The sequence below is a fragment of the Zootoca vivipara genome, chromosome 6 (assembly GCF_965207765.1).
Source record: "Zootoca vivipara chromosome 6, rZooViv2.hap1.1, whole genome shotgun sequence".
Classification (NCBI taxonomy): domain Eukaryota; kingdom Metazoa; phylum Chordata; class Lepidosauria; order Squamata; family Lacertidae; genus Zootoca; species Zootoca vivipara.
Window position 1 is genome coordinate 11,143,863 of NC_142589.1, and position 26,582 is coordinate 11,170,444.

At 48.6% G+C, this 26,582-nt stretch overlaps 1 protein-coding gene across 9 annotated transcripts in view; it reads right to left on the reverse strand.

Annotated features, from left to right (window-relative positions):
• Nucleotides 1-26,582, reverse strand: part of ARHGEF10L (Rho guanine nucleotide exchange factor 10 like) — a 135,136-nt gene that overhangs the window by 30,604 nt on the left and 77,950 nt on the right. For all 9 annotated transcript variants that reach the window (XM_035121223.3, XM_035121227.3, XM_035121226.3 and 6 more), the window contains 8 exons: nucleotides 25,826-26,010; nucleotides 23,253-23,368; nucleotides 21,510-21,637; nucleotides 21,084-21,184; nucleotides 15,616-15,737; nucleotides 10,564-10,650; nucleotides 9,573-9,793; nucleotides 8,458-8,612 (listed from right to left, as the gene is read on the reverse strand). In XM_035121223.3, the coding sequence (XP_034977114.3) occupies nucleotides 8,458-8,612; nucleotides 9,573-9,793; nucleotides 10,564-10,650; nucleotides 15,616-15,737; nucleotides 21,084-21,184; nucleotides 21,510-21,637; nucleotides 23,253-23,368; nucleotides 25,826-26,010 (1,115 nt within the window). The remainder of the gene's footprint in view (nucleotides 1-8,457; nucleotides 8,613-9,572; nucleotides 9,794-10,563; nucleotides 10,651-15,615; nucleotides 15,738-21,083; nucleotides 21,185-21,509; nucleotides 21,638-23,252; nucleotides 23,369-25,825; nucleotides 26,011-26,582) is intronic.

Here is a 26,582-nt window from a genome sequence, read left to right on the forward strand (position 1 = left end):
GATACTGGTGCTGTAAATCTGAACCTGGTAAAACTTCTCCAGTTACTCAGGGCTGCCTTCGATTTAAACTGAACATCAGAGGGTCAAAACAAGGCACAGGCGGCCAAACATAAGGGAAATGAGCCTGTTATTTTCCTTCGGAATAGCCCAGCCACTTCTAAGCCCTGTGCCAGGCATCCCCAAACTGCGGCCCTCCAGATGTTTTGGCCTACAACTCCCATGATCCCTAGCTAACAGGACCAGTGGTCAGGGATTATGGCAACTGTAGTCCAAAACATCTGGAGGGCTGAAGTTTGGGGATGCCTGCCCTGTACAAACAGGCTGTGCGGCTCCTGAATGAGTGTGTGTGTGTGTCACGAATTAAATAAAAAATGAGGAGCTGGAACCCTAACAGCGGAGGGGAGAGGCAATGCTGTCCATTTGCCCAAAACCCCACACCACAGCTCCCTGGGCAAACCACTAGCCTCCCCATGTCAGCAAGCTGGGGAGCGAGCTCTCCCCACTGATATGGCAAGCTGAAGGCCGGATCGGAAACTGGCAAAACCACCACAGGAAGCTCCAAGACACACACACACACACACACAGCATCTCGCCACAAATCACACACCAAATGGCACTATTACGTTCCCGGTTATCCGCTTCTCATCAACATTTCTCCCCCCCCCCCCCCGCCCCAAACAGCAACACAGGCACCGTTTTTCTCTGTGAAATATAGCTCTTACCAGCCAGACAGAAGCATTGCTATTTTGGACAGGATTTCAGTTATTTCCAGCCAGTAAGAAAACGCTCAGAGGGAAAGAGCTGGAGATGCACAGCCTGGGCCTTGAAGTGCAAAAAGGCCTCCCTGGCTGAATACAGATATACAAGATTGTGGTTTTGGATATACAGAGATATCTGTCCTCCGTTTGCACCCTGCTTTGGTCAGACATGTCATGTTGCCCAAGGAGTACGGACGGGGTTGTGCTAGATCAGGGGTCCCCAAACTACGGCCCCCGGGCCGGATGCGGCCCAATCGGCCTTCCAATCCGGCCCGCGACGACCCCCGCCGCCCACTGCCGCCGCCCGCTCTCACGGCGCACGGCGCAGCGACGATCTAAAAAATCGGCAAAAAAATCGGCGAAAATCCTTTGTGCGCATGCGTATGGGCCTCTCCCGACCCGGAAGAGGTCATTTCTGGTGCACTTCTGGGTCGGGGGAGGCCCATACGCATGCGCACAAGCGATTTTCGGCGATTTTTTCCCGCCCGTGTGCGTGTGCGCATGCGCACGGGCGCGCACTCCCCCGCCCTCCGGCCCGCTGCGCGCGCACTCCCCTGCCCTCCGGCCCGCCGCGCGGTAAGTCTGGGGACCCCTGTGCTAGATGTCCTTCGTGGTCCATTCAAACTCTATGATTCTACGAAACCAGGCTTGCTAATTGGTTAGCTTCACACACACACACACACACACACACACACACAGTATAGCACTGATTGGCTGGCCTTTCTGATGTCACATAGCCCAGGGCTACGGAGGGGCTCCCCAGGTTTTCAGATATGGGAACATTCCCAGCCCTACCTGGAGACCTTCTGCATGCAGAGCAGATGCTCTGCCACTGAACTACCAGCCTTCCGTAAGTATCAAGTAAGTTTCTAGTCCTCATTGCACTGAATAAATAAAGGGCTGGTTTAAAATAGGAGCTTGCCTTCTACCAAGTCAGACCATTGCCCCATCTTGCTCAGATTGTCTACACACTGACGGGAAGCAGCCCTCCAAGCCCATCCCTAGCTAACAGGACCAGTGGTCGGGGAAGGTGGGAATTGTAGTCCAAAAACATCTGGAGGGCCGAAGTTTGGGGGTGCCTGATCTAGACCTACCCCCTGCAATGCAAAGAATATACAGCTGTCCCATATGGGGATCGAACCTTCAGCCTTGGCGTTATCAGCCCCACACTCTAACCAACTGAGCTGTCCAGAGTTTCAGACAGGGGATATTCCCAGTCCTGCCTGGCTATCCTCCCAGGAACTGAACCGGGGATCTTCGGGCCACAAATCCAGGTCCTTTCCCACGAGAGCTATCGCCCTTCCGTATTTGTCATGCCCATTACAAACGAGAAGCCGGCATCAAGCCCAAAGACGAGCCGCTCCCCATCAAAGCGAGTGTCAGAGGCAGCCTCCCCTACACTCAAAGGGCAGGGCCACCGCAGGGAAAGCGTTGACCTCTCCCACCTACAGGATTGCCCTCAGCCTTGGGCGCTGATGACGAGTGACCCTGCTTTGTGCAGGCCTTGAAGGAAAGGCTGCGGGAATGTGCCCCACAGCGGTCTCGAAAGTGGAAGGACGCCGACGGGAAGGGGAAGATGAAAAACCTGAAAGCGTCAGCCGTCGCTGCCAGCTCTGCTGCAAGGGCAAAGGAGGAGAGACAGGGAAAGCGGAGGGAACTGTCAAAGGCTGCCCTGCTGTACCAACACAGCAAACAGCCAGGGGATTCTTAATGTGCTTCGGCGAGGCTCCCCAGTGCCCTGATTCCGGGACGCAGCACAGCTCCAGTCTGTCGCCGGCCTCATCTAATGCAATCAAAACGCAGAAAGCTCCTTTGTATTATTCAGCAGATGAAGGAGGCTGGAAAGCCAAGTGGGGCTCACGCCGTTCGGGGTCTCTCTCGCAGCCCACCCAGATCACATCTCCCCACAGCACGCACACGATGCTCAGGGGTGGAAGTGGATGAGATGACATGTTGTGCACGTAGAAGGGAGTTTCATATTATCAATTCATTGCCTGAACAGGGGCGTATGAAGTAGGGGGGGGGGCGCCCCGGGTGCCACTCTTGGGGGGGTGACAAGATGGCCCATGCCTCCCCCCAGCTGTAGAGCAGCCAAGGGCACGCACAGTCCGTATGTGTGCCGCTCGCATGGCATCCATACGCACTGCCGCGCATGCGCACTCCGTACGGGATGCCGCACATGCGCAGTCCGTACGGTTGTTGTGCAAGCAGCAGCCCACACAGACGGTGCACGCGAGCGGCAGCCTGTACGGAGTGCACATGTACGACATCCCGTACAGTCACCGCACATGTGCGGCATTCCATACAGAGTGCGCACACGCAGGATGCCACACATGCACACTCTGTACAGGCTGCTCTGCCCCGGGTTCTGGAGAGGGGTCCTCCGCCACTGTGCTTGGATATACCACCTTTTCCTCCAGGATTGCTCCAGGTGGCACACATGGTTCTCCCCCCCCTCCCTGTTTAATCCCTACAACAACCCTTTGAGGTAGGTTCCCTAGGTGGCACAATGGGTCAGTGCGTTGGGCTGTTAACCAGGAGTTTGGTGGCTTAGCTGTGGGCAGCATTCCTGCATTGCAGGGAGTTGGGCTAGATGACCTTAGGGATCCCTTCAAACTCTACCATTCTATGATTCTAGGTTAGAGAGAACAACAAAAGAGGTTTAAAGATGCTTTCAAAGGTAAATCTTAAAAAATAAAGTAGCATAAGCACTGAAAATTGGGAAACACTGGCCTGCGAGCACTCATGTCGCAGAACAGCCTCTACCAAAGGCGTCATGGACTTTGAAGAAGCACGGACTCAGGACGAAAGGGAGAAACAAGCTAAGAGGAAGGCATGTTTGGCAAATCCTCTCCATGACCAACTCCTGCCCGGAAACCTATGTCCCCACTGTGGAAGGACGTACAGATCCAGAACTGGGCTCCACAGTCACTTAAGACCATAATCGTGGAAGACGATCTTACTAAGCTATGAGTGATCACCAAAGAAAAAAGATTCTAGCTTAGGCTGAGAAAAGGCAGTGACTGCCCCCCACCCCAAGTCACTCAGGGAGCTGCTTCATCGCCGAGTGGGGATTTGAACCCTTATCTCTCCCAAAGCCTAGCCCGACGCTCTAATTGCTGCAGCACAACAGGCGCACAAAATTCTAGTCATGCCTCTTACCTGATGGAGGCGAGAGAGCAGGTGGCAAAGTTGTGCACACAGCAGCCTACTTTGCAAAGACAAAATTTACATTTCTCGCGCCACTCAGTTTTGCCCCTGGCCCCACCTACCAGGGGACATGCGGTCCCCAAAGGCTTGCCCGGAAGGGAATGCGGCCTTCTGGAGGCCCGTGCACCTGTCCTACAGTATTATTTACCCAACCTCGTAGGATGGTTGGGGGGAGAAGGAAATGGAAAAGGCCTCTCTGCCTAATCGGGCTGGGACGAATCACCCTTTCCCTTCCCACCGCCCCAACCCCCACCTTTTGAGTCTGTATGTTTTTCAAAGTGATTTGTGTCTCCCCCTCCCCTCCCCTGCCCCGCCTCACCCCCCATTCTCCACGTTCCATTAAACACTCGCGATCTGCGCCTCGTTGCCTCCGTTCCGGGGTCGTAAACGGATGTTTCCTCGCCGAGTCTCCGATCTCCACTTGGCAAACGCTTTGCGTTTATTAATTAGCGTCTCATAAGCCGGTTATGGTTTTTAATTAAAGTGTGTCTGCCTGGAAGATGGAAGGGGGAGGCGGCGGAGGAGAGGGGGGAAGGTGTCCGGGGAAAGGGGGCGAACGAGAGGAAAGCTTGCCGTCTCCCAGGCAGATGTGGGTGCGTTCAATCTGCCGCTCGCATCTGCAAGGGGGTCGGCGCCACCTCCGTCAGGCAAATATACCTTGTCGGAGGCACACCTGTTTTCTCGATAGCATGGAGGCTGGCATTTCTCCATGCATTGAAAGGAGTGAGAAAAACAGAGCAGGAATGTGTGGTTCTGATAGCACCGGAAGATGCAATGGCTACCACCCCTGATGGCTGTTGTTCCGCCTCTGTTAGCCAGAGGCAGTAAATGCCCCCCAAATGCCAACTGCTAGAAATCACAGGTGGAGAGGGTTGCTGTTGAGCTCAGGTGCTGCTTTGCAGTTTCCCATTGAGGCAACTGATTGACCAGCTCTGGAGGGTAGGACTCGAACCAGGGTGGATAAAAATTAATGATTTTTAAAAAATATATCAAAAAATCGGATTTTTAAAATTTAAATCAGATTTTTTTTATCTGAATTGGATTTTTAAAATAAAATGCTTTTGGAGGAAAAATCTTTCTAAAGGTATTTTTCTATTTAAGTTACATTATAGTTCAAAGGCTATTCATCATGAAATAAGGGTTTGTTTTAAGTTTTTCATGTGTACTAAAACTCAGTCTAAGTTTTTTTAAAAAACAAAAAAGTTGAACCACATCAGTTAACAAACATGGATACATATGCTATAATGTTATTGCTTTAATTAAATAAATTGTTTAAGTTGTTATTAAGGAAATGATTGTTTTTCTCCTTCCAATAAAGTACAGTGGTACCTCGGTTTAAGTACACAATTGTTTCCAGAAGTCTGTACTTAACCTGAAGCGTACTTAACCTGAAACGAACTTTCCCATTGAAAGTAATGGAAAGTGGATTAATCTGTTCCAGACAGGTCCGCGGAGTACTTAAACTGAAAATACTCAAACCGAGGCGTACTTAAACCAAGGTATGACTGTGCAGCAGAAAAGTTGTCCAAATATAAACCGTTAACTTATTAAACCTCACAATCATTTCATAATTATCTATGTACTTCTAACAGTATAACCAAATCAGTAATTTTTGATATAACTGTAAAAACTACTCTGGAAATTTATTATTCCCAAAATGAAACCTTCATCTGGTGATAAATATTAAGATTATACCAGCAAGAATGGGTATTTCTGTTTAAAAAATGATTTAAATCAAGTCTTACTGACTAGTGATTTAAATCAAGTCTTACTGACTAGTGATTTAAATCGTGATTTAAATTGATTTGATTTAAATCAAATCCACCCTGACTCAAACCCATGCCTTCAAGTTACAAGAAAGGAGGTGCCAACTAAACATTGGGAATAACTTTCTGACAGTAAGAGCTGTTCGACTGTGGAACAGGTTGCGGACTCTCCTTCCTCGGAAGTTTTTAAGCAGAGGTTGGATAGCCATGTGCCATGGATTCTTTAGCTGAGATTCCTGCATTGCAGGCGGTTGGGGCTAGACGGCCCGTGGTGTCCCTTCCAACTCTACCATTCTATGAATCTATGATTCTATGATCTTTGGGTTTGAATGAGACAAGGGGACTCATTCAAAAGAACCCAGCTGGAATGGAGCTCAGAAATGCGGCCAAGTAGATGGTTCTGCAAAGCACAACCTAGGAACCTAGTGGCCCATCCAGTCCAGCATCCTGTTCTTAAAGTGGCCAACCAGATGCTCATTATGGGGAAAAACCCCCAACAGGACCTGAGTGCAAGAGCAACTGTCCCCTCCTCCAGTTTTCCAGCAAGTCGCATTCAATAGCATCACTGCCTCCAACGGTGGAGGGAGAAGGCAGCCGTCTTATGCTCTTTTAAAGCCATTCTAGCTGCCCCTTCGCTCTAAATTATCATAGATTCACAGAACTGTAGGGTTGGAAAGGACCGGAGGGTCATCTAGTCCAACCCCATGCAATGCAGGAATCTCCACTAAATCATACGTGACAAATGGCCCGGGGGGAGCAGATTCCATTGCTCAGCTTTGCACTGTGTACAGAAGTACCTCCTTTCTGGAGACAGTTTGCTGCAGTGGTTAGAGTGTCGGACTAGGACCTGGGAGATCAGGGTTCAAGTCCCCACTAGGCCATTAAGCAGCTCGCTCAATCAGTTGAGGACTAGAATCTTGATTTGTTTTTAAGGAAAGGGGCATAGCGCAGTGGCAGGAAGCAGCTTCCTAACACCATATCAGATTCTTATGAATCATCTCCCTATCCACTCCCTAATTACACGGCCATTTTTAATATGCCCCCCTCAACTAAAACCCCCAAACATTTTAGCGTTTCCTCATGGGGAAGGTATTCCAACTCCTTGATCTTTTGAGGGTTGCCTTTTTCTGACCAAGGCTTCTCCTGCTGTGTGTTTTCAGTCTTTTAAAAATGGATGATGAAAGGCGCTCCTTAAACAGAGAAGACCTCAAAAACAGCAAATCAAAGCAGCTTTGGGGCAAACAAAGGATGACCCTAACCCGGCATGCAAACACACAGAGAGACAGAGGCATGCATAGGTGACATTGTCCTGCGCCTGTGACGTCTGACGTGGCTGGTGAAATCAGAGCGAACTGGCCCAAACGAGAGAGAGAGAGAGAGAGAGAGAGAGAGAGAGAGAGAGAGAGAGAGAGAGAAGAGAGAGTCTTCTCTGTTCATCCAACATTTACAGGGAATGAGAATTTAAGCACGCAGCTGACAGGCTTCAGTGGCCGTAAAACAGCCACCCTCCCTACCATCAGAGAGAACTGACAGCGAATCAATAGGAAATACAGAGCGCTCAAATTGGGGGTTTTGTCTCCAGACCTAAACTTGAATCCCAAACCCTGCATTTTAAAAGCCAATTAGCATAAAGATTTTTACTTCATTTTGATGGTGGGTGGGGTTTGAAGTGAAGGTACAGAGGAAGGTCCCCTCTCCCTGCCCCCACCCCACCCCCACTCTCTTTTGCCATCTGCCAGAAATAAAAATAGATTTTAAATGAATCAAAAAGCACAAATTGCAGGGGAAAACCTCCCCATGCACCCAAAAAGGAACCTCAGAGAGCAGCAGAGAGTTTTAGGGGTGTGGGGAAGAGGTGGCCAACAAGTTCTCAAAGGGAAGAGGCTGTAGCGGACCATCCAAGCGACTGCTTTGAATGCAGAAAGTTCCAGGGTTCGATCCCCGCTGGCAGCATCTCCAGGTAGGGCTAGGGAGGGACACACTCACACCCTGTCGCATGCCTGAAACACTGGAGAGCCATTGCTGCCAGTCAGTGCAGACCAGGAATTCCCAAACTTGAGTCTCCAGCTGTTTTTGGACTACAACTCCCATCATCCTTAGCTAGCAGGGATGATGGGAATTGTAGTCCAAAAAACAGCTGGAGAACCACGTTTGGGAAATACTGGTATAGACGATACGGAGCTAGATGGACCCATGGTTGGATTCAGCTTCCTACGTTCCTTGTTTGAATCAACCCTTTATTCTATGTACAATGATGACTAGAAGCTTGCTTTGCTTTTAAGGAGAGGACCAGTCAGATTCCTCCAGGAAGCCCACCGGCAAGGCATGACGGCCACAGGTCCTCTCTCACTGTTGTTCATAAGAAGGGCCCTGCTGCCCCCGCACCCTGCTCTCACAGGGGCCGAACGTATCTAAGAACCTAGGAATCCAGATAGACTGCCCCTGGACCTGGAGGCTCCATAAGCAGCCTGGTAGATCAAGCCAGTGGCCCACCTAGTCCAACATCCTGGTCTTATGGTAGCCAAGGACCTGAGCACAAGAGCCCTCTCCCCTTCTGTGGTTTTCCTGCATCCGCCATTCAGAAGCATCCTGCAACAATGGGGAGCCTGGTAGCTATTGATCGCCTCCTCCTCTGTGAATCTGCCTCCCCCTCTTCTAAAGCCACCCGAGGACCAAGCCAGGGTCTTGCCCAACCCTCTATCTCCACAGGTGCCAATGCTCACCGCTGGTTCTCGCATAAGCAGCCACTGTTCCATCCTGCAGGCCGGCAAAGAGGTAGTCGGGGCTGTGCTTCAAGCAGAGGACCGGCTGGAGCCCGGGGCTCTTGCCCGTCAAGAGGCACTGCGTCCCCATGTCCACGCTTCCATAAACCAGGATGCTGGAGGGAGGAAGAGCAGAGCTCCGTTCAGAGTGCAGAGAGAGGACGGAGATTAAACACAGGAAAAATTGGAACAGATGATCAGAGAGGTGCAGGAGAAGGCCTTGTGCGTGTTTCGCACACACAATCATGCACCGTAAGGCGAGGAAAACCCTGGCGTTCAAACCTCCAACAGCAAACCTGTTAAGAGTTTTAATCTGTATTGTTATAATGTTATACTTGTAAGATCAAACAAAAATTATTTCAAAGAGAGAGAGAGAGTTTTAATCTGCTTTTAGTCTATTTGAACCTTTTTGAAAGTCTTAGGTTATTGCTGCAAATTCTCTTATGGGTAATTTTATTGCTTGGTCCCTTTTGGGGGAAAAAACCACACTGGGAGTATTTTCAAACAGTATAAAATTTTGACAAAATAAATTAATTTTAAAAATTCAACGAGACCGGCTAACGTTAACGATTTTATGGTTTGCTTTTTAAAGGGGGGCGGGGAGCCAAAGCCCTTTGCGAAAAGCCAAAATCGCCGCCAGCAATGCAATTTAAGTTTTTCAAAACAAGTGCAATTCATAATCGACTCAAGAATTCTGTCTTCCCCCACCCCAAGAAAAACACACAGCCCAACCCAGCCTAAGCAAACTGCCGACAATTTGCTGCGGCATCTCTGCAGCCTGAGTCCCATCACCCACTTAAGGCTACTGGTGGGGCAGAAATGCTCATTTTGTCCCCATCCTCCTCCCTGCCGGCTTATGCAAGGGGCATCCCTAAGGAGAAAGCTGGTCTGGGTGTAAGTAAGAAGGCAGGGAGGTTGGGGCTGACTGGGGCTAACGGGTAAGGCCCCCACTTTACCTAACGAACCAGCCAACACAGAGAAACAAAAGAGAGTCTTCTCTGGGGCAGAGCCAGCCTGATCTCTTGAAGAAGGCTCCATTGCACCTCCCCTCCATTGCGTCTCCATTGCTTCCTCACCTGCCGTCCTGCAGCCCGAGGCAGATCACCGGCTGTGGCGGCAAGGCTTGGTCAGCAGATGTCTCCAAACCACTGGCTCTCTCCTCCTCGCTCCTCTCGGGAATGTATTCTGAGCACAGGACCTGGGCGGCGACCGGAAAGGACTTCACAATGCGGGGTGCTGCCCGGTTCAGGGAAAAGATTTCGACCTGGCCGCCAGCCCCCTCCTGCCCTCCGCCGACCTAGAGGAGTCAAGAGGAAGAGGAATTCTCCTAAAGAAGTATTCTTGCAATCGTGGATTCGTGGAGTTGGAAGGCACCTCAAGATTTATCCAGTCCATGAAGGACCTTTTGAGGTGGTCTACTCCACCATCGTGGGACGCAGGTGGCGCTGTGGGTTAAGCCACAGCGTCTAGGGCTTGCCGATCAGAAGGTCGGCGGTTCGAATCCCTGTGACGGGGTGAGCTCCTGTTGCTCGGTCCCAGCTCCTGCCAACCTAGCAGTTCGAAAGCACATCAAAGTGCAAGTAGATAAATAGGTACTGCTACAGCGGGAAGGGAAACGGTGTTTCCGTGCGCTGCTCTGGTTCGCCAGAAGCGGCTTAGTCATGCTGGCCACATGACCCGGAAGCTGTACACTGGCTCCCTCGGCCAATAACGCGAGATGAGCGGCGCAACCCCAGAGTCGGTCACGACTGGACCTAATGGTCAGGGCTCCCTTTACCTTTTACTCTACCATCAAAGAGCTCTTACCATCCCAAAATTATTCCTAATATTTATCCTTTCTGGCTCCATCTTCCACATGAAAGCCCTTCAGGAATCTGAAGATGGCTCCCACTTCCCTCAAGTGGATTTGTCTGCCCTACATCTCACTGGCTTTACAACATACCAAATTGCAGCTGCTGCTGCTGCTGCTGCAAGCATCAGATGATGTCCCCACCCCCACCCCAAAAAGCAAAGAGGAGGCTCGTCCCACAGTCAATGGCAAGGCCCCTCTTCGCCACACAAACTCACCCAGAGATAGCCTTGCGGCAGAGAAGTGCTGACAGCGGAGAAACCCAGCAAGGAAGAATGGACCGGGCTGTGGACGGCGGCACCAAGCTGAACAGAAGATAACAAAAGGGGGGGGGCATTTAGGAACGCACAAAGTTGCCTTCTTCCGAGTCAGTTCATGGGTCCAGCTAGCTTCGTATGGACTAGACTGGACCTCCAGTCCAGAGTTTCAGGCCAGAGAGCCTTGGAGATGGGATCATGCAATAATATTTTTAATAGTAACAACAACAACAACAACAACAATCAAATAAAGGCTGGATGGATGAATGAATGAATGAATGAATGAATAATACTGAACTACATGGTCCATGGCATAAGGCACCCTATGATTATGTACTGCTCAGAGCTCACAAACGGAATTCTAAATTAATTAATTAATTAATAATACAGACGTACCTTGGTTCTTGAACGTAATCCATTCCGGAAATTCATTCGACTTCTGAAAATGTTCAAAAACCAAGGCGTGGCTTCCGATTGGCTGCAGGAGCTTCCTGCACTCAATTGGAAGCCACGTCAGACGTTCGGCTTCCAAAAAACGTTCGCAAACTGGAACACTCACTTCCAGATTTGCGACATTCAGGAGCCGAAACATTTGAGAACTAAGCTGTTCAAAAACCAAGGTACCATTGTAACAACAACAACAACAACAACAACAACAACAACAACACTATTATTTGTACCCAGCCCATCTGTCTATATTGCCCCAGCCATTGTGGGTGGCTTCCAAAATATGTAAGAATATAGTAAGACATTAAACATTAAAAGTCCCTATACAGAGCTGCCTTCAGATGTCTTCTAAAGGTTGTCTAGTTACTCATCTCCTTGACATCCAATGGGAGGGCGTTTCACAGGATTAATAATAATAAATGATAATTTATTCAGGATGGCTTCCAACTAACAACAACAACAACATGTCATTTATACCCCACCCAACTGGTTGGGCCTCCCCAGCCACTGAAGGGTTCCCTTCAGATGTCTTCTAAAAGTCAGATACAGTAGTTGCTTATTTCTTTGACATCTGATGGGAGGGCGTTGCACATGATGGGTGCCACTACCGAGAAGGCCCTCTGCCTGGTTCCCTGTAACCTCACTTCTCGCAGTGAAGCTGGACCTTAGTGTCCGGGCAGAACGATGGGGGTGGAGATGCTCCTTCAAGTATACTGGGCCGAGGCCATTTAGAGCTTTCAAGGTCAGCACCAACACTTTGAACTGTGCTCGGAAACGGACTGGAAGCCAATGTAGGTCTTTCTGGACTGGTGTTAATATGGTCCTGGTGGCCACTCCCAGTCACCAGTCTAGCTGCCGCATTCTAGATCAGTTGCAGTTTCCGGGTCACCTTCAAAGGTAGCCCCATGTAGAGCACATTGCAGTAGTCCAAGCGGGAGATAACCAGAGCGTGCACCACTCTGGCGAGACAGTCCGCGAGAAGGTAGGGTCTCAGCCTGCGTACCAGATGGAGCTGGTAGACAGCCGCCCCGGACACAGAATTAACCTGTGCCTCCATGGACAGCTGCGAGTCCAAAATGACTCCCAGGCTGCACATCTGGTCCTTCAGGGGCACAGATACCCCATTCAGGACCAGGGAGTCCTCCACACCAGCCTGTCCCCTGTCCCCCCCAAAACAGTACTTCTGTCTTGTCAGGATTCAACCTCAATCTGTTAGCCGTCATCCATCCTCCAACTGCCTCCAGACTCTCACCATTCAATTTAGACCAGGCATAGGCAAACTGGGCCCTCCAGATGTTTTGGGACTACAATTCCCATCATCCCCGGCCACTGGCCCTGTTAGCTGGGGATCATGGGAGTTGTAGTCCCAAAACATCTGGAGGGCCGAGTTTGCCTATGCCTGGATTAGACTATGAAATAGCTAAGCTTTGCAACAAGCACTAAGCTTTGCCATGGGGAGCATGAGTCGATTCCCCCTCAACCTAGAAAAAGGGGGGGCCCAAAACTTTCCATGTCCCCCCCCCCAAAAAAAGAAAGCACAGCTGTCTTTCACCAGAGGTGAAATGCAAGGATCCCTTTGAAACCAAAGGACACACTTTACACTTTTTTTAAAGGCCCCCTAAGCTGTCCCAGATCCTCTAGGGTACAGGAGGAAAGGACATGTTGGAGTCAAAGGAGCTTTGTGGATTAATCATAATATGTGTATCCAGACGCCGTGTCTCCCCCCCACCCCCAGTTCCAGCTGCTTGCCTTCATCATTTTTTTTTCCCCGAGCCGGGTGGGTTGCATTGAAACCATAGATCATCAAAAGGAGTAAAATCTGAAGCCGGCCTGATGGAATAAAGCTTTGGCAAAGAAAGAGAAGCATTGGGGGGGGGGGAGGACAACGACTCTTTGCCGTCCCCGGAGGAAATCTCGCCGGCATTTGGTCTAATTAGACAAAACGGCAGCCAGGCCTTCAGGAGAGAGAGAGAGAGAGAGAGAGAGAGAGAGAGAGAGAGAGAGAGAGAGAGAAGAGAGAGAGAGAGAGAGAGAGAAGACAAGACACACACAAAACCACAAACACATCCAGAAGCCACCTCTCTCTCTCTCTCTCTCTCTCTCTCTCTCTCTCTCTCTCTCTCTCTCTCTCTCTCTCTCTCTCTCTCTCTCTCACACACACACACACACACACACACACACACACACACACACAGCTGCTTCCTCTGGAACTGGAGGGGTGGGGTCAAGATAGATGCAGCCAGTGGCCAGAAAACTTCTGCATTTGCTGCTAATTGGATTTTTTTGGGGGGGGGTGACATTGAGAAGCCCTCTCCAGCGCTAATGATGGGAAGCAGAGTTCCTCCGGTTCTTAAAAGAGGAAAGGATTGCTTTATTGGATGCAAGGAGAGCAGGTGGTTCGGTAGCACAGCCCATGTTTTGAACAAAAACAAGGTCCCAGGTTCAAATCCTGCAGGCAGCATCCAAGGGGAGGACCCGAACTGACTGGTTCAAATGATGGGAAAGGAGTTTGACTAAACTTCAGGAATAATTTTCTGAGGGCGAGAGCTGTTTGATGGTGGGACGGACTTCCTCGGAAGGTGGTGGCATCTCCTTCAGTGGAGGTTTCTAAGTGAATGCTGGGTGGCCACTTGCCTGGGATTCTTCAGCACTGCAGGGGGTTGGGCTGGATGACCTTTGGGTACAACTTTGAACTCTACAATTCTGATTCTATCTCCAGGTAGGGCAGAGAGAGACTGCCCCACCTGGAACTCCGGAAGGTTCACTCTGCCAGGCACCGTAGGAAAGGATTGCTCGACTGCATAGGAAACTGAGGACGCTGCCTTCTACGGAGTCAGATCCTTGCTCCATCTAGCTCCATATTGCCTGCACTGACCGGCAGCGATGGCTCTGCAGGGTTTCAGGCAGGGAGCTGTTTCCCAGGCCTGCCTGGAGACGCCGCCAGTGGAGATTGAGCCTGGGGCCTTCTGCATGCCAGGCATGCCTCGAAAGATTCCATCAACGGTGTCTCCGGAAAATTTTACACATCACTTGGGAATACAGGCAATCTAAAACCAGTGTACTGGAAGAAGCAACGATCACCAGTGTTGAAGCAATGATTCCTTCAACATCAACTTGGTTGGACTGGTCATGTTGTGCGGATGCCTGATTATTGTCTTCCAAAGCAACTGCTCTATTCCCAACTTAAGAATGGAAAGTGTAATGCTGGTGGTCCACAAAAGAGATTTAAAGACTCTCTCAAGGCAAATCTAAAAAATATATAAAAATCCTTCCAGTAGCACCTTAGAGACCAACTAAGTTTGTTATTGGTATGAGCTTTCGTGTGCATGCACAATTCTTCAGATACACTGAAACAGAAGTCACCAGACCCTGATATATAGTGAGAGGGTGGGGAGGGGTATTACTCAGAAGGGTGGTGGGAATGGGGATTGGCCGATAGGTGTGGTAAACTTGTTGACGACTGTTAACGACTGATTGTTCTTACAGGGAAAAAACAAGGGTTGAGATGGCTAAAAATCAGACCGGGTCTCTCCATGGTTTTAAGTTTGGTAATAAGTTGTAAACTTAAAACCATGGAGAGACCTGGCCTGAATAGAGACATTGGATTCATATCTCATTATACATGAGTAATACCCCTCCCCACCCTCTCACTATATACAAGGGTCTGGTGACTTCAGTGTATCTGAAGAAGTGTGCAGGCACATGAAAGCTCATACCAATGAACTAAGTTGGTCTCTAAGGTGCTACTGGAAGGATTTTTTTTATTTTGCTTCGATTACGGCAGACCAACACGGCTACCTACCTATATTTAGAACTGAGGGTATATATTTGAACATGGCTATCATATCACCCCTTCTAGGGCCAGGCGATATCTGGCTTTCAACCAGCTAAAACTTCGCGATACACCGATATATCACAATGTCTGAAATAAGGATGGAGCTACAGTGGTGCCTCCACTTACGAATTTAATCCGTTATGAAGGCACCTTCATAGGTTGAAAAATTCATAAGTCGAAAAGCGCCATTGGAAACGCGATTTCCCATAGGAATGCATTGGAAACGGAAAAATTCGTAAGTCGAAGCAACCCTATCTAAAACCGCCGCGGTTTCTGTTCGGATGTCGAGAAATTCATAAGCGTGCGGCCATTTGCCCCATTCGTTAAATCGAAAAATTCGGTTGTCGAGTCGTTCGTAAGTCGAGGTACCACTGTATGTAGAGGCGCTGGCTGGCTTCACGGTTCCCCCCGCATTGTGATTTTTGCATAGGACGCAAACACAAATCATGATTCCCAGTATATTGCCAGGTCAAAAATTATGAAACCAATATTACAATATGCACCTCAGACCAGTAGGGGGCGATATATTGATATATCGTCCAGCCCTAGTAGCTTGGTGGCCGAGTTCTTGCTCTGCATGCGAAAATCCAACTAGCAACATCTCTAGCTAGGAGTGGGAACCTTCCTTGCCTGAAATCCTAAACCAGCAGAGGGCAGCCATTTAACCCATGCTTCTTCTGGCCCATCTTGTCCTTTGGGCCCCATCGGGGCAGGGTGTGGGTGCGCCTTACCTGAAGGTCCAGAGCTCTGGAAGAGAAGGCGGGCGTGCGGGAGACCAAAATGGGGCACCAGAAGGGGGCTTTGCACTTCTTGTCCTCTTCCGGGCACAGCCAGCCAGGCTGGTTTTCCTCGCCTGCAAGAGAAGAGAGGGAATCTGAGTCACACATCCTTCTGGGCTCAGGAGAAACAGCCACCAGTGGGAGACGATAGAGGGGGTTGAAATGGATGACTCTTGGGGTCGCTCCCAACTCATCAATCCTACAGTTTGGGAACAAACAGGGGATGGTGCAGACACATAGGAAGGCAGGAAGCTGCCTTATTACCGAGTCAGAACAACGCTCCATCTAGCCCAGCAGCTCTCCAGGGTTTCAGCCAGCAAGCATCTCCCATCCCTACCTGGGACTGAACCTCAGCCTTTCCTTAAAAAAGATAAACCAGGTATATCGTGACGTTTAGCTGGTGATATATCACGATGTTGAAAACCAGATATCACCCAGCCCAGTGTTCACCTCTACATGGTTCCATCCTTATTTCAGACATATACTATGATATATCAATATATCACGATATATCGGTATGTCATGATGTTTGGCTGGTGATAGATCATGAAGCTGAAAAACAGCTCCATCATTATTTCACAAGGATATATCTCTATCTTGAAAACCAAATATCGCCCAGCCCTAGTATTTGCCTCTACATAGTTCCATCCTTTTTTCAGACAATGCGATATTATGGTACATTGCGATGTTTAGCTGGTGATATATCGCAATGCTGAAAACCAGGTATCGCCTGGCCCTATCTGGCAGGGACAGTGGGCCCACAAAATGTGGGCAGATCATGGTTTCGAACGGGGCACTGAACAATAAATACATTTTTAAAAGGGTATGAGAGAGCCTTGCCTATAGGGCTCTAGAGGCTTGCAGGAGTTTCCCAGAACCAATCTGTAGCCCGCACAAAAGCATCCCAGAGCCCGGCAAGCAAGCCAGAGGGCAAGCTCTACTCATTGTGCCAACTTTGGACAGCGAGGGATTCTCGCGCAGAAGGTGGAATCAGGGCCATTCTGACTTTACACTGTTTTGTCTCTCTGCAGGATCCCCCGGAATGTGCTACTTTACAACAAATCTGTACCCCAAAGCACAATGTTGGGTTTTTTGGGGGGGGCAGGGAGGACAGATGCCAAACTAAAGGTCCCAAGTCTCCCTGTGGGGACGCCTTTGTTTGCACGCTGAAAAACTGCAATGGTCCTTCCCCCCCCCCCACTGCTCTCTGCCTTCAATAGGTTTTCAAGCAGAGCTTGGATGCTTAAGAGTCATGGATGCTTTAGCTGCAATTCCTGCATTGCAGGGGGTTGGGCTAGATGACTCTTGGGGGTCCCTTTCAACTCTACAATTCTAGGATCCTAAGGCAGCACCCTCTGCATTACCCTCAGCAGCTATGGGGGAAAGAAAAACAGCAGCAAGAAAACAAAATGAACACTCCTCCACTTTTAAAAAAGAAACACACACACACACATCTTATTTTTAAGTGGAGGCTGCAGTCATTTCCCCCCCAGGCACTTCAGATTAAAATAGGCCAACAAACTGCTTTTATATATATATATAAAAACCAAGGAAATCAAATCATCAGCGCCTGCGGGAAGACGGGAATTCAAATAAGGTTTTCAAATGAATTTCTTTCTCTTTGCTTCCCCCCCCCCCAGCCAAACCTTTCTCTCTTCCATTTAAAAATAAGGTGGGGGGGGAAGGAGGGAGAGAGACTTTCTTGCTGCAGCAGTTTTGCTCGAGTTCAATAGGGAACGGTGATAAGAGCATCCTGAGGGAGCTCGGAGGAAGCTGGAACGCAAAAAGGAGACTTTTGAGGGCGCCCGAAACTCTACGCTGCTCTTTTTCCTCCGGTTAATGAGGAGATTAAAGGGCAGGAGGTGCTCAGAGCGGCTGCTCGGAAGGACGACCTTGCAATGTCACTCGTCGTTGGGTTGGGGCTATTTTTCCTCCTTCCTTCTCTGGTGGGATCCTGCTCCGATTCAGGCACCTAAGAGATGTCACCCATCCCTGTTTAGGGAAGTTTTTAAATGGCTGATGTATTAATGTATTTTTAACCTTCTGTTGGAAGCCGCCCAGATGAGTGGGCGGGGTAGAAATATATTATTATTATTATTATTATTATTATTATTATTATTATTATTATTATTATTATCTTTTTAACAAGCCAGCATGAGCTTGCCTTCCACCACCAGCACCTTGGCAGGAAGGAGCGCCTTACTGACCAGTTCTCCGCCAATCGCCTGCCGCTCCCCAAAAATGGTTCTCCGCAATTAATGTGAAAACGCAAACCCAGGATCAGGCCAGTGGCCCCTCTAGTCCAGCATCCTGTTCTCGCAGAGGGAACCCAGATGCTACAGTGGAAAACCAGCAAGCAGGATCCAAGTCCAACCACGACGCTCTACTCTCTGGTAGCATCGCTGCCTCCATCTACGGATCAGGCCAGCCCAGCTCAGCCTCCTGTTCTCACAGTGGCCGCAGGAACGCGGGTGGCGCTGTGATGTAAACCACCGAGCCTCTTGGGTTTGCCAATCAGAAGGTCGGCGGTTCAAATCCCCGCAACGGGGTGAGCTCCCGTTGCTCTGTCCCAGCTCCTGCCAACCTAGCTGTTCAAAAGCACACCAGTGCAAGTAGATAAATAGGTACCACTGTTGCGGGAAGGTAAATGGCGTTTCTGTGCACACTGGCTTCCGTCACAATGCCCAGAAATGGTCTAGTCCTGCCAGACACATGATCAGAAATTGTCTGTGGACAAATGCTGGCTCCCTCGGCCTGAAAGCGAGATGAGCGCCACAACCCCATATTTGCCTTTGACTGGACTTTACCTTCAAGGGGCCCTTTACCTTTACGTCTCACAACCAGAAGCCTCCCAAGGAAAACCCAACAGCATGATTCAAGCATAGGTTAACAGCACACTCCCCCTCCTGCGTTTTCCAGCAACTGGAAGCATTTCTGCCTCCCACCATGGAGACAGACTATAGCTATCAAGCCTCACCCCACACTCCAAATTGTGGACTCTCCTTCCTTTTAAGCAGTGGTTGGGTGGCCATCTGTCATGGATGCTTTAGCGGAGATTCCTGCATTGCAGGGGGTTGGACTAGATGACCTTTGGGACCCCTTCAAACTCTACGATTCTATGAATTTGTTCAAAACGTCTTTTAAAGAAATTGCTTGCAAAGGTTTTCAAAGGGCGTCGTGGTGGTTAATGAGGAGATCCTGTTGCTGTGCTTATTCTCAAGGTGGCCTAGAAGGGGGTTCGTGGAGTCCCTTTATCCCGCTCAGCAAATCATCTCACCGGGTCCTGGAGGATCAGAGCAAAATCTCCTGTAGTCAAGAGACTCCTGTGATCACAGTGGCCAAGAAGATACCCAAAAGCAGGACCCCAGTGAGACAGCAACTCTCCCCACCTTTGATTCCCAGAACCTGGCCTTTGTGGGCTCAACTGACTCTAGGTCCAACAATTTCTTGCAACCGTTAGTTAGACCTGTAACCTCCTGTGGTTTCCAGCAACTGGCATTCAGAAATATTTCGTGCTCCAACCATGGAGGCAGAGCAAAGCCATCCTGGCTCGCAGCCCCCCGAGAGCCTTCTTGCCTTCTCCCAATTTGCCCAACCCACTCCTAAAGCCATCCCCATTCGCCATCACTGCCTCCTGTGGCAGCGAGTTCCAAAGTTTAACTTTTCGTTTGAGTGTCCCGAATTTTTCAGCATTCCGCTTCCTCTAATAGAACAGCCGATACTATGGAAGGCGTTTTCAGCAAGCTTAGTTCCTTGACACGTCCACTTTGACCTGCGGCCCTCGGAGACTTGACAGGGGCTCAATGCGGCCCTCAGTTCAACCCCCCCACCACCACCACTCTACAAACTTAAGACCAATAGATGGGAAATTTTATCAGGTTAGAAGGAGAAAAGGGTCCCAGACACTCAAGTGCCTTTCTTTCCTTCCTGAAAATTGTGATTATACTCCTGATGTTCACGGGGGGATGAAAACAGTATAATTTATTTTCTCCTTCGCTGGGGAAACTCTGAGAGTGGTGGCTGGGATCTTTAATTACAGAAAAATGAAAAACACAACGCGAAAGGCAGCTAATTAGATGCGGGAAGGGGACCCTCATAACAAACTCCCCAAAGACTGACATACACCTGGAATTTATGAATATATGAAAACAGACATGTGCTGTTTCTTTTTCTTTCTTTCTTTCTATCTTTCTTTTGGGGGGGGCACAGGCACCAAAGGGTAGACAGACTAAATAACTATAGAATTGCAGAGTTGCAAGAGCCCCTAAGGGTCATCTAGTCCAACCCCCTTTTAATGCAGAAATCAAAGCTTTTCTTCTCACAAAGCATGGAACGAGATTGCTTATCGCCACTGTAAAACAGTGGTTGTAGGCACAAGTTATTGGGGGGGGGGAGTCTATCCAGTGGAGGCCCATGGTGCACTGCAGATCAAATGAGGCCTTCTTAGTGGTGACCCCACACTTACGGAATTCACTTCCACTGGGAATCAGGCTGCCCTTGAAGACTTCTTTCTGTTTCTCTGGAGCTCAGAGGTGGCTGGTCCATTTCGGGCAAGCGGGGCATCGCCCCACCAGACCGACTTTGCTCTCAGCCAGTCTCCATCTGCTTGCCTTCTGATAACAACAGTGTGGTGTAGTGGTTAGAGTTCTGGACTAGGGCCTGGGAAAGTCCTGGGTTCGAACCCCCACTCGGCCACAAAGCTCGCTGGGTGGCCTTGGGGCTGCCTCACAGCCTAACCTACCTCACAGAGTTGTTGGGGGGACTAAATGAAGGGAGGGAGAGCTATGTACACTGCTCTGATCTTCTTGAAGGAAAGGGGGTTAGAAATGCAATCAATAAACCAACAACCAACCAGCCCCATGGGGAGGTCAGTGCTGCCTCTCATTGGCTCTGGCTCAGCCAATCACCAGCTCTCGTCTCCACCCACTTTTTGGTCTGTCTGCCTTCCTCCCCACCAGTCTCCAGTGGGTACCAGCTGCCACCTCCACATCCATAAATGGCTATTAAGGCATGGTGCTCAGATGGAACCTCCATGTGCAGAGGCAATCTACCTTTGGGTGGCCAGTCACCAAATGACAGAAGCAACAGGGAAGGGCATGGCTTTCACACCCTCCTTGTGAGCTTGCTAGGGGCATCTTGCTATAATAATAATAAAAAAACTTTTATCTGACCCTGCCTCCCCCCCCCCTCAATCCATGGGGGGGAAACAACCAACCAACAAGAAGATGTCAAATCTCTCACATTCCCTTGCTAAGTAAAGGTTTGCTCAAAACATTTGTTTTCTCACTCATTTTCTTTCTTCCCTCCTCAAAAGCACCCGGCTCAAAGTAGAGTCCTGTGTAACCTGGAAGCCTGCATAGCACATTGTCAAAATACAAGCTGATCCGGCGAATGTTTTTTTTAGAAAGGAAGTTACTCACGCAGAGCAATTTTGGCCAAATGCAAGCGGTTGACCCAGGAGATTTTGCTGAGGGGGTTGGGGGTGATGAAGACCACCATGACATTGACAGGGCGCCCAGACCTGAGGTGGGAAAGAGTCCAAAAAGGGAAGGGGGGGGAGAAAGGATTAGTGTGTGTGTATTTGCTGGAGACAATCGATTCTGCATCTTCCTTTGCCCGTTAAACCTGGATATAGAAAAGGGAGGTGTTGTTGGACTCCAGCAACATCTGGAGGGCATCCAGCTTGACGAAGAATCCTGTGTAACTCAAAAGTTGGCATAGCACTTTGCATTTTAAAGTGGGCTAATGGAGTTGGAGTCAAAGGCTTAGAGTGCACCATCAGCCACAACCAATCCCTGGGGCAATTTACTTTTTTTAAATAAATAGCTGAAGGCCGAATAACCCACTTGTCTGGCTTCCCTGGGAGTAGGAGACGGAGGCGGCACTTGTTTGCAGAATGGATCTCTTCCTCTTTCACCCGCATCAGCCTCTGCAGAGCTAAGCACCAGTCCTGAGCGACGGTCATGTTCAGATTCTATGAACCAGAGAGGGGAAAATTAAGGAAAAGAGGAGGGGCAGTCACACGACCACATAGAATCCTAGAGTTGGAGGGTACCCCCAAAGGTCATCCAGTCCAACCCCCTGCAAAGCAGGAATTGCGACAAATTAATCCCTGACTGGTGGCCATCCAACTTCTGCTTTAAAACCTGCCTTCTGAGGAAGTCCATTCCACTGCTAAACAGGTAATAATCTCGGAATTGTTTTGCTAAGGTTCAGTTAGAATCTCCTTGCTTGTAGCTTGAAGGCACTGGGTTCAGAATCTTCCCTCTTGAACAGCAGAAAACATGCTTGCTCCATCTTCCATGGGACGGCCCTTCAGATAGTTAAAGGTGGCTATCACATCACCTCTCATTCTCCTCCTTCACAGGCTAAACATTCCCAACTCCCTCCCATCAGATGTCAAGGAAATAAACAACTATCTGACTTTTAGAAGACATCTGAAGGCAGCCCTGTACAGTCAAACCTTGGTTGTCGAACGTAATCCGTTCATCTTCCGAAACGTTCGACAACAGAGGCGCAGCTTCCGATCGGTTGCAAGAGCTTCTTGCACTCAAGCAGAAGCCGCGTCGGATGTTCAGGTTCTGAAAAATGTTTGAAAACCAGCGCATTTACTTCCGGGTCTTCGGCATTCGGGAGCCAAAACTTTCGAAAACAGAGACATTCGAGAACCGAGGTTTGATTGCATAGGGAAGTTTTTAACGTTTGATGTTTCTTGTGTTTTTAATATTCTGTTGGGAGCTGCCCGGTGTGGCTGGGGCAACCCAGTTAGATGGGTGGCCTATAAACAATAAAATTATTTTTTATCATCATCAACATCATCAGTATTGTGCATTGTTGTCGGTTAATCCTAATGCTGTGTTTTAATTGACATAACCCGCCCTGGGACCTTAGGTTATTAATATACTGTAAAATAATATAAAATAAATAAAATAAAATAAAATAAAAATAGCTTTTTTCAGCTGGAACCTAACAGAACTCAGTTGTAGCAACAAACTCTCAGGTGGGCGCCATTGCCAAGGGATAATAATATTAATAATAAATATTTTTATTCCTGATGAGGAACGGTTGAGGGGATTGGGGATGTTTAGCCTGGAACAGAGGAGACCGAAAGCAGACATGAGAGCCATTTTCAGAGATCTCAAGGGCTGCTGCATGGGAAATGGAACGAGCTTGTTTTCTCCTGCTCTGGAGGGTAGGACTCGAACCCATGGATTCAAATAACCAGAAAGGAGATTCTGATGAAACATCAAGAAGAACTTTCTGGCGGTGAGGGCCATTTGACAGCAGATAGCTCAATTGGTTAGAACGTGGCGCTGATCACGCCAAGGTTGCAGGTTCGATTCCTCGTACGGGACAGCTGCTTATTCATGCATTGCAGGGCGTTGGTCTAGATGAACATCAGGGTGCCTTCCAACTCTACAATTCTATGATTTGGGACATCAGATGACACCTGTCAAATGCGGCCCACGATGGGTGGGGAAGATAAGGAACGAGGCCGCCGGCTAGATCTGCTTGCCGATCCCAGGCCTTCAGCCTGACACTCTCGTGGGAATCTTTTGTTTTAAAAAACAAACCCTCACAGGACTCACCTGGTATGTACCATGAAGGGTGCTGATGAGCAGAGTGATCTGTTCCACCACTGCCAGGTCTTTCTGGAGATCTTGTAGCTCCTGAAACAGGCGAGGAGGACCCAGGTACACTTTATCTGGTGGTAAGAAGGGACAGGGAGAAACCACGATGACAAGGACAAATGACACAATGACGTCGGCAGCCCAAAGGACGGCATGTCCACAGCTAAACACTAGCAGCCAGTCAATTTTTTTAAAAAAGGAGAACCCAAACACTGCTTGCATTTTTTCTCTCTGAAAGCATCCTGCCACAACAAGACCATTTTATTTAAATCTATAGAATTTACATTCATTCATTTATAAGCCACATGGTTTGTGAAAAACCTCCAAAGAATGGAAATGGTTCATTAAATATTTACAAAAATAAAAAATAAACATTGGCAGGGTTGTTGTAATCACCTGCAGTTTTATAAGAGTATATGTTTAGATGAATAAATGAGCAAATCAAGTTGATTTGAATATGCAAATGATATTTTAAAAAATTGAAGGAACTGCCAAAAGAGGGGGAAGGAAGTCAAGTTTTGAAATGTTAAAATGATTGTAAAATTAGTGACGTGTATAAACCTCAAAAGCATATTTTTTATAAAAAACCCAATAATAAATATTTTCTGCATATCCAAATTGACTTAATTTATTCATTTATTCAGCTCATTTAAGGAAACACAGAAAGAGGGGGAAGGAAGTCAAGTTTTGAAATGTTAAAATGACTTTAAAATTATTTTAATGTATAAAATTGAAAATCATATATGAGAATATATATATGAGAATAAAACCAGAGAACCAGTACAGAACTACTGGTTCTGGTAAGAACAGTTAAAGCATTAAAACAAAATTAAAACCAGCAATAAACACATCAACCGCCTGATTGTTTAAAAGAACCTCAAATTATAAAACAATGCAATTATCAATTAAGGAAAAGAACTGTAAAAAAACAACTATTTAAAAATAATTTTAAAATACAATAAGCTTTTTTTAAAAAAAAACAAATAAAAAAAAACCCCAACAGATTGAAACAACCTTCTGCTTGTCTGGAGAGGCTTTGCCTTGGCAAAAACCTTTTTAGCAGGTGCCGAAAAGTGTATAGCAAAGGTGCCCCTGGTATCAATCAGCAGGGAGTTCCAAAGTGGCACCACATTAAAAGATCAATTTATTTCAAATGCGGAGTCTTATGTGGTGCCTGGAAACTGCGTCAGTTCTGCAGATCAAAGCGGTCAAGGGGGAGCTTGTGGGGTGAGGCATTCTTGCAGGTAAACTGGTCCCCAAGGCTTTCTATACCAATTGCAATGCCTTCACCTGAGCCAAGTAAGCTGTTCTATTGACACAGCTTATAGCAAAGCCTGCTTGACTCAGAAACCCAGCTATTCTTCTAGTGCACAGATACCCCATGGGCCGTTGCGGCTTGGTGAGAAATTGAAATAGCCATGTGGCAAAGTAAAGGTATCAGGATTTCTAGAAAGGACGTTGCAATACAAATCTTTATTACGGTCATAGACCAGCATAAAAGGGTAGGGTACAGTCATTTAAAATCTGAAAAGCGTTTTGGAAATCTAAAGGTAAAGGGGCCCCTGACCATCAGGTCCAGTAGTGTCTGACTCTGGGGTTGCGGCACTCATCTCGCTCTATAGGCCGGGGGAGTCGGCGTTTGTCCGCAGACAGCTTCCGGGTCATGTGGCCAGCATGACAAAGCTGCTTCTGGCGAACCAGAGCAGCGCACGGAAACGCCGTTTACCTTCCCGCCGGAGCGGTACCTATTTATCTACTTGCACTTTGACGTGCTTTCGAACTGCTAGGTTGGCAGGAGCTGGGACCAAGCAACGGGAGCTCACCCCGCTGCAGGGATTCGAACCGCCGACCTTCTGATCAGCAAGCCCTAGACTCTGTGGTTTAACCCACAGGGCCACCTGGGTCCCTTTAGATTTGGAAATCTAAAAGGTACCAAAACAGAAGGTGAGTAAGAATTTAAAAGAATCTAAAGAAGGGATAGGAGCATTGGGCGGGTGTGGAAGAGCATAAAAGATTGATATATAAAATAGTTTAACTATTAATTTACAGAACACTCTGATGTGTTCATTAAATCTGGTTTGTGGCACAGGTCATCCGCCGACGAATTTCGAGCGCTGCTGTGCAGAATCTAGCAACATTGTATGTTGTAGCAGGATTGGTATCTGAGAGCAGCAGGGAGGTAAAGAATAGACCTGTGCGCCCTGGGTACTTATGAAGGACGTTGATTTCTGAGGAGATAGCTGGGACGTCACTATTTTATCTTTCCCCCAATTGCTGTGGACCTAAAGCAGGCGCGTCCAAAGTCTGTTCTGGGGGCCTAATTCCCCCCCCCCCCAGCTGGTTGTATCCGGTCCCTGTGGCAGCTTATTTCTTGGGGACGAATCCTGAAAAAAGCTCAACAACTTCGGTCTGCCATGCTCACGCATGTTCATCAAATCTGGCCCTCTTGGGAAAAAATTGGGCACCCCTGAAGGGACAGATTTGGATTGCATTCCAAACTGGTTCCATCGGAAGCAAAAGCGCCTACTCACTGTGTGAGGACTGGCTGCTTGGCATGTGCTTCTTCAGCCCAAGATTGGGGATGACCACGTTGTCCTTCTCGTGGGCACTGCTCTCCTGCCCGACTTCCAACACCTGGACCTGAGGCAGGGCGGCGTTCCATTTCACGATGTACTTGGGGCCGAGTGGAACCAGGGTGCTGATTTCCAGCTGCCCCCTGCAAGGAGAGGAGGGGGATCCAGTTTTAAAGAAAAAGTAATTGTCGGGGCCGAAGGGTTCATCCAGTCCAGCCGTGCAGGCGAGGGGTGCTACTCAATCCCAAGCAGAGCCAAGCTAAAAAAATCCATCCCAACATGCACAAGAAAACCACCACACTTCTGAATACCGGTTGCTGGAAGCCATGGAAGGGAAAGGGGGCCTGTTGTGTTTGGGTCCCACTTGCGGGTTTCCCATGGGGGCATCTGGTTGGCCATGGGAGAACAGGAGGTTGGACTGCAGGGTCTAATCCGGCCAACCAGGCTGCAGGGTCTAATCTGGCCAACCAGGCTCTTCTGATGCCCTACCATCAGAGGCAGTAACAGCCACCAGCTTGGACGGCTTAAAAAGAGAAATTCGCGAAGGAGGGCATGACAACTACGCTCTGCCGCCACAACCGAAGGCAGCAATTCTTCTGAACACTGGACGCTGCAGGAGGGGAGAGTACAGCGGTCCTTTGGTTCTCAAACTTAATCCATTCTGGAAGTCCATTCCAAAACCAAAGCGTTGCAAAACCAAGCCGCGCTTTGGCAT